This window comes from Chiloscyllium plagiosum, unplaced genomic scaffold, assembly GCF_037043375.1.
Source record: "Chiloscyllium plagiosum isolate Xiang-an unplaced genomic scaffold, Cpla_swu_hap1 HiC_scaffold_22, whole genome shotgun sequence".
NCBI classification, from domain to species: Eukaryota; Metazoa; Chordata; class Chondrichthyes; order Orectolobiformes; family Hemiscylliidae; genus Chiloscyllium; species Chiloscyllium plagiosum.
The window spans coordinates 35,497,969-35,513,651 of NW_028270160.1; the positions used below are offsets into that span (position 1 = coordinate 35,497,969).

General features: G+C 37.3%; 1 protein-coding gene across 1 annotated transcript in view; it reads left to right on the forward strand.

Moving 5' to 3' along the window:
* Positions 1-15,683, forward strand: part of dock1 (dedicator of cytokinesis 1) — a 592,086-nt gene that overhangs the window by 519,974 nt on the left and 56,429 nt on the right. Inside the window, exons 43-44 of the mRNA XM_087998957.1 lie at positions 664-748; positions 1,922-2,008. Of these exons, the coding sequence (XP_087855083.1) occupies positions 664-748; positions 1,922-2,008 (172 nt within the window). The remainder of the gene's footprint in view (positions 1-663; positions 749-1,921; positions 2,009-15,683) is intronic.

Consider the following 15,683-nt stretch of genomic DNA (forward strand, 5'->3'; position numbering starts at 1 on the left):
TTTTCCTTTTTCTATTTTTGTGTGTATTTTCTCTCCCACGCCCCACTATAGTGCTTATATTCTAGCACCCATCCCATTTATGCATAGGTGCAAAACACAGTGAAAACACCAGGTGTAAATAATTTTATTACTACTCCACCACCAGGAAAATCACCCAGGTAGGGCTCACTAATTGGACCAGTTTAACTCATTCTCTGAGGTCCGCCTGGCTGACCTTGTTACAATCACGACAGTGACAATTGTCAATGTTCAACGTAAAGTTCAAGGCTGTTCCAAAAGTAAAGTGTGTGTCAGTGTCACTTCTGTTAAAATCTAACTAAATAAAAGGAGTACTAACAGTTTCTGTGTGTGTATCATTGGAAGTGATTTGATATTGTAGCCTCATTTCTAAGTTTAGATAACATTTAATTTGTGGCACCTTCTATAACTAGTCAACTTGCCACCTCTATGACTAATATATTGTATTCCTCAGCAAATTATATCTTGTTCAGAAAATTCTGTTGTATGTACTGGGCTCTATCTCTTATAACCATAACTTAGATTTTATTTCTATCATGGGAGTGGTCTGAAAGGCTTATGAAAAATGACTGATTTATCGTAGCAGTTGTATTCTTACCTAGAATTGTTTTTGCTCTTACAGTTTTTATGATTTTTCTTTTACAGTTTTTACACAGTGAATGAAGTACAGAAGTTCCAGTATTCAAGACCAATCAGGAAAGGAGAGAAAGACCCTGACAATGAATTTGCTGTAATATACTTTGTTTCTTAACTGTAACTTTTGACATAGTTGGAATATGTTCTTAATTGGTAGAGGTGGGCATATGCTTATAAAAGTCATTAATTTTAATCATTTTCTAATAAATGGCATTCTAAAGCAGTGGACTCCCATTAATATTTGCATTAATAAAAAGAGAAAATATTGGAATGAGACATGGCTGAAAATTGCTTTTGTGATGTATTTAAGTGGCCCTAAAGATCAAAGAACGTATTGTTCTCCAAAGTGAGATCTTTAAGCGCAATCATTGCTCAAAGTACTTAAAATCTTTGAAGTTCTGTTTTTTCACCTAGGCTTGAATTTGACCCTCTGCTTATTGAGCATCCTCCTAACCTCCAGTCTTTGCTCATCAGCACCTTTCATCATAATGCAACTTTATATACCTTTTGCTTCCTCTGATCAATAAGTTTGCCATGTTTCAAGTCATATATAAAATGCAGAAGATTTTATTTTAAATTTGGAAGCTGTAAAAAGAACAAAAGAGTTGAGATTAAAAGAAAATGACTATTATTCAGAACTGTTAATTGACCACAACAGTGCTAACTTTTCAAATGTTTCCAGTGACAATGTGCATTCCAAAGCTGAGAGAGAAATGTGTTATAATTATTTACAATTTGAATTTAATTCCAATTCACCTATACTGCAGGGAGTACTTTATTATTGTAATTCTAATCATTCACGCTTCTCGAATCTTTCATTATTTAAACCCCAGTTATATTGTTGTACATTTTGACATATCCATTATTTTCTTTTTTATTATTCAATGTTCAGAGATTCAGAAAAAATGTCCAGCCTAGATTTTTAATCAGATTGACCTACAAATGTTTTGCTTACTTAGAACTAATCACACTTCTAAACAGCAGCATATTAGGCAAAAGGACTGAATGGTGAATAATTGGAGCTTAAAGTAACTATATTTGTAAATTTTTCATAATTGAAATTAAAGAAACTGAAATAATTTTACTGATGCATTTTTCTTTTCTCTTGTGCCCATGCAAGATGAATAACGTCAAACAGGAGTCAAGATTGTTTTTTTACTGCATCATTTATTAGTGCAGTTTTGTGCATAATGGCAGGTCTAGTGAATGATTCTTAATAGTTTTATTTTTCCAAAGCTAAGCTAATTGCTATAAACTGTTTTCATAGAATATGTGGATTGAAAGGACCACGTACGTGACAGCATACAAATTGCCTGGCATCCTAAGGTGGTTTGAAGTGAAATCTGTCTCAATGGTAAGCATTACCTAGAGTGTCCTAAATCAACTACTTTACAAATACAGCATGCAGATAAAATTAATGTCATTTTTATCTGTTTAGGCTTCACAAGTCATCTGGTCAATGGCTAATAATGTAATTGTGATGTTCACAGAAAAATGAAATCATGCTGGAAGCTCTTACATAAGATTGTATTATTTGTAGATTTGTATTGAACAATGATTAGTAATTGATCGAGAAAAAATGCTGATACCCAAACAAATTTAGCAGATTATTCAGTTAGATGTAGTGCAATTCTGCAGTTTCCCCAAACTAATTTGTTGAAATGTTCCAAAAACATCTAAGACCTTTCTGGAACTTAACTTTTTAGTATAACAAGTTCCAACAGTTTCTTTAATATCGTTCTCAAATATTTTCAAAGTTTCATCTGCTTAATAGTTCAATCTAATACATTACAATGATGTTTGTTTGCAAATTATTTTGACTAATTGATATGTAACTTACTTTATGATTACATACCACATTAATTCAGTTAAATTGAGGCAGGCTGTGACCTCCCTGTCTAAATGGCATTGAGAAGCATTGCCACCAGCCTGGTTCAGGGATTGACCTGAAATCATGGGTTCTGCATTTCTGCAGTGGCAGGCATTATCACTGAGCTATGTACAACAAACATCAGAGTCTCAAGAGGAGCTGGAAAGCAAAGGAAAATGAAAGTACTGAAATATCCAAACTTTCATTTTCCTCATCAATCTATACAGCTAGGCTTTTAGGCAAATCAGTCCAGGACACCACTTTTGTCTATTGTAACCACTTGTTTTGGATAGTCTTGATAGAGATTAATGCTTACGCTCTGGATGGGCTGCTCCAGGCTACTGATGAGCTATAAACCCTTTGCAGGACATCATGCTTTCCCAAAAGACTAAGATTGATAGTTTTTTGATGGGCAAGGGAATCGAAAGTCATATGGGCAGACGGGAAGGTGAATGAGGTAAGAATCAGATCAGGCATGGTGTTATTCATAGATAATAGCACCCTTGAAGAGTTGAATGGCTTCATTGTATGTCTGCATATCTACTACTGTTCCAAGTATTGTACCCCATAAGGTCACTCCTGAGGGTCTGATGAACCCTCCTTGGACCATCTGGGGGTTGTCCACTTCAGCGATGTTTTGACATGACAATAAAGGAGTCATAATGTTTCTCATTTTGTGCAGAACAGTATGGAGGCTATATCCATTCACATATCAGGTTAAGCACAGCCTAATGTTGCCATGGGGCACTTTGAATGCAGGGTAGCCTGGTATTTGTTGTTTGCATGCCAGTAGGTTCCTGAATACTCATGCTCATGCTGGCCTGTTCCCTCTGGATCACATTCTCTTTGACTCTGACTATGCCTGTGTGAATTGAAAGTACAACGAAATTTGGGTGTCCACACCATAACACATTGTCGATGGAAGTATCAGAGGAAGGACAAATGTTCTGCATGTAATGTCTAAAAATGAACCTTCAGTTGTTTATGATAATTCCAGTTAAAAGAGAGTGTTGAGCACTGCTGACACTGTGAGGACGCACCTGCAAGATTGGGTGTGGTAAAACTTTGACAGCATTAGGTTACTGTTGTGTGGATCGAAAATAGAGGACTAAAGATTGATCTTTAGGAAAATGCAGATGTAACAGCACAGGAAGAAGAAGAGAAATTGTTGCCGATGGTTATCCACTTATGACTGAATAGATGGACTGTTGGAGACAAATAAGGGCAGTGCCATTCAAAATGACTATGGAGGACAAATGCTAAAGGTGGGTGGTGCAGTTAACTAGATCAAAGGCAGCAAATGTATTGGTTATATCTGGGGGAGATAGTTTTCCAATATCATAGTCACAGTAGGTGTGATTTATTACTTTAGATAAGGGCTAAAACAGAACTCTCGGAAAGGCAGAAACCTAGAATTGTGGGAAAGATGGGCATGGATTTTTAAGGCAGAGGAAAGGGAGCTGGAGATTGAGTGTTGGTCTACAAGGGCAGAGGTACCCAGAGTTTTTTTTTGTGTGGAGAGGGTGATAACAGATTTGAAGGCATGAGGAGCTGAAACTCTTAACACTATCAACTAAGAACTAGAAAGGGAGATTTGGTGGTTGGTAACATATAGTTGAGAACATAGGAGGTTGGTTGAGTGGACAAGATAAGTTTAATGTATCTATATGGGGAGATGGAGAAACTTGAGAAAGATGAGAGTTGAGGATTAGGACAAGTTTAGCCTGAAAGCTAGGGAATGGAGAAGAAAGGTAATTGAAAGAATGTTCGCAATCAGTGACAAAGAAGTCAGAGCGTTTTGTATTTGATGGAGGGAAGGGTAGAACTGGCAGGGAAAGATAGTTTTTAATGTACAAGTAGTATCAAAGGGGTGTGTATGTTTATGTATATGTGAGTGAGAGAGACACTGAGTAGATTCATAACTGCAGAAAGGTAACATTGAATGCTGACTCAGATTTGTAAAGACAATGCCACTGTAATAGGAACAACTGTTAATGTAAGATTGCAATATTCACAGTAAATGATATGTCCATGTTCAGGGTTTAAGAAATGCAAGGTTTTCAATAAAGTAATTTAGATCTATCAAATTACAAGAATTGTATGGATTAAGCTAAAAAGAAGAAAGCAAGGTGAATTTCACTACTGCTTGCTGCGTAAAATAAATCACAATACTTTGCATACCAGCTAGATGCTGAGATGTAATATGGTGAATAGCTTTTAGCTTTGAGCCAGTACCTGTGAGATCTTTGTTTTCAGTATATTATTAAGGGTTCCTTACTATGGCTAAGCAACTCATATCACTTCTTTAAATTTACTGATGGAAACCTTTAGAAACTATATTGAGAAATTTTGAGAAATATCAAAATAAATTATGTTAATATGCATAATGAAATGAAAAATATTGAAAAGGTAGAGAATTGTTTATAGAAGAAAAATTATTATTTTAAGTTTAATAATATGGTGGGCTTAAATCCTAGATATAGCAATAATTTATATTTATGATTTAACAGTCTGTACCTGCTAATTTTGCATGATGATTACAGTTTGGTGTGAAATAAGAGTGAACTGCATAATTTAATGACAAAATGTCAGTAAATATTAATAGTATTATCAGTGCAAATACACTTGAGGAAGAATTATTCAGTTTATTGAACCCTTAATCCCATTATGTCATTTTGTTAATTTTTATTCTTGGCGATTATTCAGGTGTGCACTATTAAGTACTAAAATTTCCTTTATGTTTGAAATGGTTATAATAGTCTTTTAATGTTATCACTGTTTTGTCTGTTTGTAATTTCCTTTGATGGATCTCATTAGATAGTTTTACCTGCAAGAGCAGTTATTCATGGAACAACACTGCCATTAAATGGCCAGATAATCCCACAGATCTTCACTTGCATTTTAAACAGGGTGGTATTAAATAATATTTAATATTGTTATTATTTTAATAAATTTCTATGTAATTTTAAAGAGGAAGTAACTCAGTAATTTTCTTGAATTTAACAACAAATTGCAGCACCATCTTTGCAGGAGGTGTTCATGCATTAGGAATTACATTGACATAATTTTGCTGTTCAGTCATTTACATGAAAGCATCATTTTGTTTTGTCTGCCAGTCTTACAAGCCATCTGTGAACACTTCAACGGAGTTTTGCATGTAAGATTCAAGACACGCTATCGTCAGGTTCTCAGTAACATTTGAAATTTGACAAATGGGAATCTGACCATCTGTCCACCCATATCAAATAAATTCTCTCATCATAAGTCAAATAATTTTGTTTATAGGATCTTAACTATTGTGCTTTTAAGTATCTATAAATTCTACGATTACTAATTGAATTAAGCAGTAATTCTTTGATATTGTAAATAGAGGTTAAGAAATTACAGGTTTTTTAATACGTTCATGGGGATTATGCATAACTGGCAAGAGCATTCATTACCCATCTGTAACTACCGTTGAGGATATACTGGTGTGGAGCCAACTTTTAGTGCTTGACATTTATCATTAAAACTAAGCCTATGTTGCAAGTAAATGGCAGCAGGCATTCCAGCCTGTTGGCCTGCTCATCCACTGCCTGTTTTATCTTTGCAAACGCATCCAACAGGTAAGGATCATACTTAAGAGACAGATCTGTTAGGTCAGGTTTCCCAATTCTACCTTCCCAATTACTCAGTGTAAATCCAGTCTGTTATCATTATGCTACCAAAGGTCGGTTTCAATGTTGTATGACTCGATGACTCTATAACTACTACTTTGTATTGATCTTCAGAGTAGAGGATAAGTGTTAAATCCCAGGAGTACAAAGAAAACTAGAAATAGATTGAGGGAATGAATGAACTAGATTTAATGTGAGCTATAAGAAGGGAGTGATAGAGAAAGTAGAACTAAAAAGACTAAAATAGTTTAAATTTCTGGATCTGAGGATTTTCACCCAAGGGAATGAGTTAGAAAATTGTTGTGCCAATCATCATGATTTTTCAGAACTTTTGATTCTGGGATTGTCACTTGGATTGAAATAATGCTGGTATTATGCATGATTTCAGAAGAGCAAAGTTATGGACCAATTGGTGTTGCATTACTTGTGGAAGGGCTGCTAGACATTATTATTAGGTACAGAATAAACACTCGCTTGGACAGTTATGAACTGATGAATTTAGCCAGCATGTCAGTGGTTGCTACCTAATCAAGTGAAATTTTTAGACACCCAAGCTGGTTTTCTTTGTTTATCAGCATTATTTATACAAATGTTATTGACTTGGATTGGGAACAAAATCAGAAATTCCTGGAAAAGCTCAACAGGTCTGGCGAGAACTCAGAATTAATATTTCGGATCCAGTGACCCTTCCTCAGAACATCTGGTAGTTCAGAAAAAGCTGTTTTTTATGCAGAAAATAGGGTGGGGAGAGAGGTTAAGAAATAAACAATAGAGCCCAAAGAGAGAGAAGTACAGTTGGAAAGACAAAGGAGTTGATATCAGTCAGCTTAGGAGAATGTATTGCTACTAGTGGGGACAATTAGTGTCTAACAATGGGTGTTTGGGCTAGCAATGGATCCATAGTATCTAGCATCCAATAGACAGCTGTTTCTGCCGCATTCTGAGATTCACACTCAGTGCCACGCATTGTTATATGCACACTTGACTTCTCTCCACCAGCTTCACGCTGGCTCAGAGCTGCACTGTCCTCTAAATTCCACTTCATCCACTGCCTTATTCAACATGGTAGCAAGAATCTTTCTTTCAAACATCAAGGAACATAAAATGCAGCAATTCAGAGATACTCATGGCCCTCTGGAACCTTCCTCCCCTCCCCTTCCCTCTAATTGCTGTCTCCTTTCCCAGCCCCTGTCATGTATTTACTATCCCTCCTCGCATGTTGAACGTTCTGTACTCAACAGAGGTCTCAGTTTTATCCCTCTGGGTCTCCACCTTAGTGAATTTCAGGCATGACATTACTTCGAACTCTTCTTCTGTCACCCTCGCCTCCATGCCTATTTCTTTGAACAAGAGTTTTCTCTCCATCCCACAGACCCTTTCGTCCATCTCCAACACTCTCCCTCCTTCAAAACTAGCAGGCATATTTTTTTAAGGTGAGAGAGGAGAGATTTAAAAAAGACATGGGGGCAAATATTTTACATAGAGGGTGGTTCACATGTGGTTTGAACCTCCTGAGGAAGTGGTGGATGCGGGCAGAGTTACAACTTTTAAATGATACTTGGATAAGTAGATAAATAGGAAAGCTTTGGAGCGATATGGACCAGGAACAGGCAGCTAGGACTAGTTTAGTTTGGAATTGTGTTCAGCATGGACTGGTTGGACCAAAGCGTCTGTTTCTGTATGCTATGACTCTGAAAAGTTGACCTTTTTGACCCCCAGATGCCTGGAATACATGTGTGGATTAGCTTACAATTATGCAGCTCTTTCGTAACACCCCCATCTGGATCATAAGGAGAGATGGATCTGCTCATAAAGAATGAAATCCGAATAGTAATGGCAAATGATCTTGGCTCAGAAGTTAAAATTGCAGAATATGTCTGAATCATGTAATGTAGTGTGGAATATCTAAGTTTTCTGTTGTTGCCTGGCACCTATGAAGCACAAGTTTTTCTTGCCACTTATGATTTCAAGGCTGAATGCAGACTTAATTTGTTCATGAATATTGTCAAAACAAAACTTATATATCACCTAGTTAAAAATCGCACAACACCAGGTTATAGTCCAACAGGTTTAATTGGAAGCACTAGCTTTCGGAGCACCACTCCATCAGGTGGTTGTGATGAACCACCTGATGAAGGAGCGGCACTCTGAAAGCTAGTGCTTCCAATTAAACCTGTTGGACTATAACCTGGTGTTGTGTGATTTTTAACTTTGTACACCCAGTCCAACACCAGCATCTCCAAATCGTGACATATATCTTGTCAATCAAATATCTCACTTCTAAATATATTGAATAAGAGTCTCTTGAATACATTGAACACACCACACACTTTAGCAACACCTGTCTCCACCATTGATGAGCAAATAAAAATGCAAGAAGTTCAAGGTTGAATGCAGCCAAAAATGGTAAGGGTTGGTGGAGAGGAAAAGGAAGCTAGAATTGTGAGAGGTACGGAATTATGGTGCAAGGTGGGTTACAAGTACAAAAGATGAGTAAATGAAGTGTGAATGGCAACAACAGGACCATTTCCAATACCTGCTGTCTGTCTAAGTGGAAGCTCGGTTTATGATCTGAATTTGTTGAACTGAATGTTCAGTACTGGAGTACCTAATCAAAGAGGTAGAACATGTTTATGTCAAATAAATAGCAATTTACTATCTGGCATTTATTAACAAAGCTCTGCTGTTCATTGAAGTGAGATTTTTTTTTTAAAAAACTCACCTTCTGGAGGAAGAGAAAAATATTTGTGACAGCTTTCATTGTCTGTGAATATCAACTTCTGACAATCATCCTGAAAGGATTCAAACAAATTATTTTTACCAGCTTACTATCCAAGTTGATCATGGTTGCAACCATCCATATCACTTTCAGATTTTGGTAAGTTGTACTGTCTCCCTTAAATTGCTTGAAGTTTTCTCTTCAGGATTTCATTCAGCGTGACAAATAATTTTTCTGTCATCATCATCCAGTTTCCTGTCAAGAAATGAATATAGAAGAGACAACTTGGTACACAGCTTTGCAATAATTATTATTGGATTTTTGTCAACTCTACTGAGGAACATGCTAAATAAATTCTAATTACATCTCTTAATATTCACTTTTTAATGTGGTTTGCATCATGATTTATATAACCTGTCCCTACACCAGTGATTATGCACAGCAGTTGCAAAAACATTTTTTTTGTCATAAGTAGGCAGAAACATATGTCAGAAATAGACAATTATATTTGTGTTTTGGTTGTTTTCTTGCTTTAGCATTTTATTTTGTGTTTGACTGAGAATCATGATCCTCTCCAATAAGAACCATCAGTGGAATTTCAATGGTGGGGATTAGAATAGATTATCTTTAAAATTTGTTTTGCAAAAATTGCGGAATATTTTTCAAATAAAGATGAAGCAATGGTAAAGCATATTTGGACACTGAATAAAAAGCTAAGTCTAAGCAAAATACTTCAAATGCTGGAAGTCCATAATATAAAAGTAAATGCTCAGCATGTCAGACAACATCTGTCAGGAGAGAATCAATAACTTTTGTGTTCAGGGAAAAAAATGGGTGAGAGAAAGACCCTGAGACATGTAGTCAGTATCATCGAGAGGAGCAAGTAAGGTGATGATTCTGCTACAGGCCTTTCATCATTACCTAGAGGAACTTGTGAAGACAGGATCCTAATATAGGCAGTTTGAGACAGAGCTAGATTCATTGGAGATGATGAAAATTACTTGCTTTGCTACAGAGAAAGCAGCTCACTGTTTAGTGAGTCTAGTAGGTAGCTAAGATTTGGGTGGCATGGTGGCACAGTGGCTAGCACTGATGCCTCACAGCGCCAGAGACCAGGGTTCAATTCCCGCCTCAGGCAACTGTCTGTGTGGAGTTTGCACATTCTCCCCGTGTCTGCGTGGGTTTCCTCCAGGTGTTCCGGTTTTCTCCCACAGTCCAAAAACATGCAGGTTAGGTGAATTGACCATGCTAAAGTTAATGGCATATATAAAATAACAAAAATGAATAATATTATCAAATAATTCAACAAAGTTCATTAAGGTTAGCAGGTGATGTGTCAAAACTAAAGCTTATGGGAGTTCCTGGATACCATTGTGATTCATGACAAACGTGTCTGAAGTAAGTGAAGTTCGAGCAGCTTTGGCCCAATGTTTGAGTTGAAGTCTGAAATACAGACATTATGAAGAATCAGGGTGGAGGAAACTTCTTGTACTGGGAGACAGTCACACCACTTAGGATAGAATCTTTTGATTTTTTTCCTTTGGTCAGAGATAGGAGGGCATGACTGTGAGCAAGGCAGGGAAGGGAGCCAGAGGGCAGGAGTGTCTACCTCTGCAATTGTCTAGTAGATTTGAGGTTCTTTCGGATGAGAGCAGGGCATGCAGGGTCAATGAACAGTTTTACCAATGACTGGTACCGGAAGTCATTCAGGCGAGGAACAACAGGAATGCAGAAGTAGTATAGTTGATAGTATAAAGAGGTTAAGAGCGACACAATTCTGTACAGCAAATTGCAAGAGTCTAGGTGGCTGTGTACAGGCACCCCAATGCAATGTTTGAGACATCAGTTCAGGTTGAAAGAGACTTGAAGAGGTAGGTAGATCTAATCATTATGGTCCATGTAGGTATCAGCAACAAAGAGAAAATGAAGAAAGAGATTCTGCATAAAGAGTATGAGGAACAAGGCTTTAAATTAGAAAGTAAAACATCGAATCTCCAGTGTATTAATTGAGCAATGTACAAATTGGCATAGGGTGCAAAAAATTGGAGAGATGCATACAGGCTCAAAGACAGGTGGGAATGGTGGGTTTCAGTTTCTGGGCTACTGACACTAATACTGGGGCAACTATTGGAAAAATCCATATCTGACCATGCTGGAGCCAATCTTGTGAACTGCACTTCTAGGTAAGTAAAGATAGTTTTAAACTAAAGATAAGGGATCAAATTTGGCAAGAAGTGATGTATCAAAGAAAAGAGACGAGAGCAAAATAGCAGTGTGTGAATTGAAGGTCAAAAGATTGCCAAGAGGATCCTGGGAAATACACCAACAATCAAGACTAGACATTACAAAGCTAAAGGTTTTGTATCTGAACTGCACATAACATTCATATCAAAATAAATAGGTAGCACACATGAACACTGTTCTAAAGGGCCACAACATATTGCAGCACACCAAAACTGCAAAAAGAGGAAGAAGAACACCTCTACAATGTATTTGCCAAAAACAGATACCCCACAATTTCATCAACAGATGCCTAAGGGAAAGACAACGGAATGAGGACATGCCACAACCCAAAGGACTAGCCACGTTACCATACATCAAGAACATTTCTGAACTGACAGCCAGACTACTACGGCCACTAGGACTCATAACAGCACACAAACCAACAGCCACTCTCAGACAACATCTCACCAGCACAAAGGACGCAATACCCAGCATGAGCAAAACCAACGTAGTGTACAAAATCCCATGCAAGGACTACACAAAACATTACATAGGACAAACAGGAAGACAGCTAACGATCCGTATCCATGAACACCAACTAGCCACGAAACGACACGACCAGCTATCCTTAGTAGCCACATGCACAGATGACAAGCAACATGAGTTCGACTGGGACAACACTACTATTATAGGTCAAGCCAAACAGAGAACAGCCAGGGAATTCCTAGAGGCATGGCATTCATCCACAGATTCTATCAACAAACACATTGACCTGGATCCAATATACCGGCCACTGCAGCAGACAGCTGGAACTGACAACTGGAAGCGGCAAAGACAAACCACTATAAATGCCGGAGGAAACATCACAGAAGCGATTCACAGGAGGCTCCCAAGCACTGAAGATGTCACCTAGACAGGGGACGAAACATCTGCAACACAAATTCCCAGCTCAGCAAACAGAACCACAACAACGAGCACCCGAGCTACAAATCTTCTCACAAACTTTGAACACATGGAAGTAAATAAATATGACCTGACAACCATTTCAGGCTTGAGAATGACCAGAATTAGGTCTTGAATATTGAGGGAAAAGAGGATAAGTAAGCTAGGTGAAAGTGGAGTGGTAGCACTGTTAATCAAGGATGGCATTTGTGCAGTAGTTAGAAAGATTACCTTGGTTCAGGAGGTCAGGATGTAAAAATGTTTAAGCCCAATGAGTCCCTAGTGGGAGTGGTAAAAATGTTTCCTGACAGTAACCATAATATGGGACAAAGTAATCAAGGAGAAATATTAGGCACTTGTGATAAAGGGATGACAATAATTATGGGTTACTTTAATCTACACAAACAATAGAAAGATCAGATTAACAGTAGTCACCTGCATGGGAAGTTCTTAGAATGTTTCATGATAGTTTCTTAAAGCAACACATTTTCAAACCAACTGGGGATTAGGTTATATATTAAACTTTGCATTTGTGTAATATGACAGGATTTATTCATGACGTCAGTGTACAGGCACCCCTAGCATGGAGCACAATAATTGAATTTCACTTCCATATCATGATTTAGAACACCACTATCACTACTCACCACCACTACTTTTATTAATAAGCTACCCCATTCTTTTTTGTCTGTTCTTCACAAATGTCGGGTACCCTTGAACAGAGTTCCTAGTCTTAGTCACCCGGTAACTATGTCTCTGTAATACTAATTTTGAAAGCTTTAGCCTTATCTTATTATTGATGATGGGGATATTTGTGGATCCTCCTTCTCCAGTGAGTTGTTCACTATCCACCACCACCACCACAGCTAGCTGTGGCAGGACCACAGAGCTTGAATCTGATATATTATCCGATAGTCTAGAAGCACACTCAGAAAAACTCAAGGTAGTCAGATGAGTCAGCATGATTTTGGCAAATGTCCATGATGTTCAGCCAACTTACTGGAGTTTTTTCATAGAAGTTTTATGGTGCAGAAGGAGGCCATTTGGCCCATCGTGTTGTGTTGGCTTTTCAAATGAACTTTACATGTTTTGTGATGCAGAGTGATGCCAACAAGCGTCCAATTCCTGTATTGGCTGAGGTTACGAAGACAGGTTACCCACCTTTTCAACATCACCCTTTGGTTGAGGCAAGATGACCCACACATTAAACTCTCTAATGAAAAAGCAACCCTAGGTCTGCTAGGACTATGGCAACTTTATCATCTAGTGCCAATCTAATGCTTTTTCTCCTCTGAAGGAGTAACATGCACTGTGGATACAGATGTGTTGACATAGAGTACTTTGGATTTCTAGAGTATTGTACTCACATATCCACTCAATGTTGTCATGAGATAACTCCCTCAATCTCAGGAATCAGTAAAGTGAACCTTGTCTGAATCACTTTTGATGCATTCATATCATTTCTTAAATTAGAAGACTGAAATTATAGGCAGTATTCTAGCTTAGATCTTTCAGAAGGATGCTAAAACAAGTACAAGATAAAAAAAGAGGGTATCTTAAAAGGCTGAGAGAAGTCCAGGGAGTATCAATACTAGCACAGACTGAATGACCTGTTTCAGTACTGCATATTTTATGCAGTGTTACAGAGAAAAGTTATCTATAATTTGATGACAGGTATAATGACTAAATTAGATTTTCATTATCCACAGTGAAACTTATTTGTATTTTAATTAATAGTTCTCACTGCATTTGTGAAGAGAACCCCAATTGCAATATAGCTAGCATTCAGAAATGCAATTTCTGTAGACTTTAATTTTGTTTTTTTAATTAATGGCCTGAAGCTTCCTCCATAGGTGTGCTCCTGAAGTTAGACACTTAAAAGTACCCAATGTCATTACCATGTTGGCAATGCCAGAAATGCTCAAGAACTTCCCAATCTCATCAGGATATGCACAAATCTTAAATGGATGTACATTGGCAGATATCAGTACAAACAGTTGGACCCTAAAAACACCAATTTTGTTCCAGTATACTTTTGTTTTGAATTATAAAATTTCAGTTTGAACGAATATAATCATCCTCCACACACATTAGGCACAGCATGTTTAAAATCTTGCAATCAGTGAAGTTGTTGAATTTTTAATGTTAACTTTTCCTTGTGCAATAGAAATGTATCCGTCAAAACACTGGTCACAAGTGAGAGTTAACTTTTAAAAATGTTAAAAAAAATTGCCATTACAACAAGAAAAATTAGTTTCAGCAGTTTTGAATGCAGTGGAGAAAAATGTTTTGAAATGCATACTAATAGACGAGTGTTAACCCTAACCATAGTCCCATTTGAGAGGTGAAGGAAGCCAGCTTTGAGGACATAGATTTGTTTCAACAGGAAGCTTGATGGATTTATTTTGCATGCAGACTATTTCTTGACACTCTACTATAAATTTTTGTTCTCTTATCATCAGAGTAAACTACCAGTCAAAATTCAAATACAGAAGACTTCAGAGGGAAGGAAATTGGGTATATCATAGTGTTGCACATAACTCACTAACACCAAAATTCCACAATTTATTAAGCCAGATAGTTTATATGTGTCCAGGTTAGGAATGGATGTAGTGTGTATGGAGAGGAATCTCAAATCCCACGTTTCCTAAGATCCATAACTGTAATGATAGTATGATCTATATTTTAGCTGGACTTTGGAGTCAGGAGATCATAAGTAAAATTCAAAAGAATTTGGCCAATCAAATCTGCTGTACCATTCAGTAAGATTTTGGACTGAATTGCATTTTCCTTGTGTCCTCACAATTCTCTTATTTCCCTTGTCAAATCAAAAATCTGTCTGACTCTGCCTCGCATATATTCAATGGCACAACTTTCCGCTGCTTTCTGGGTAGGAAAATCCAAATGTAAATGACCCTCTGAGTGAGGAAATGCCTCCTAATGTCCATTTTAAATGAACAACCCCTTACTTTTAATCTGTTTCCTCTATATATAGATTCGCTAAAGGAGAGCACGTCCTTTCAATATCTACCCTGTCATGCCCCCTCAACATTATGTGTTGAATTGCTCACCTCTGATTCTTAACTTCAGTTGGTATTGACCAACCTGTTCAGCGTTTCCTCATTAGAGAACCTCATCATTTCAGGAATCATCCTACTGATCCTTTACTGATCTGCTTCCAATACAAATACATTGTTCCTCATTTAAAATGATAAAACTGTACACACTGCTCCAGGGTCCTATCTCATCAATGCCCTGTCCAGTTGTAATAAGACTTCCCTATGTTTAAACTCCTTTCCCCTTGCAATAAAAGTCAATATTCAATTTGCCATCCTAATTAATGTATATCTGAATACTAACTTTTGTGATTCATGTGCAGACCCCTAAATTCCTCTATATTACAGTTTTCTGCCGTATCTCCCCATTTACATAATCTGCTGTTCTATTCTACCTGCCAAAATTTTTACCCTCTCAGTTAACCTATCCATATCCTTTTACAGACTCTTTGTATCCTCCTCACAACTTGATTTCCTACCATTAGGTAACATAGCTGCAATACAGTCTGTTCCTTTATCCATGTCATTAATATAGATTGTATGTAGACCAGGTACCAGCACTA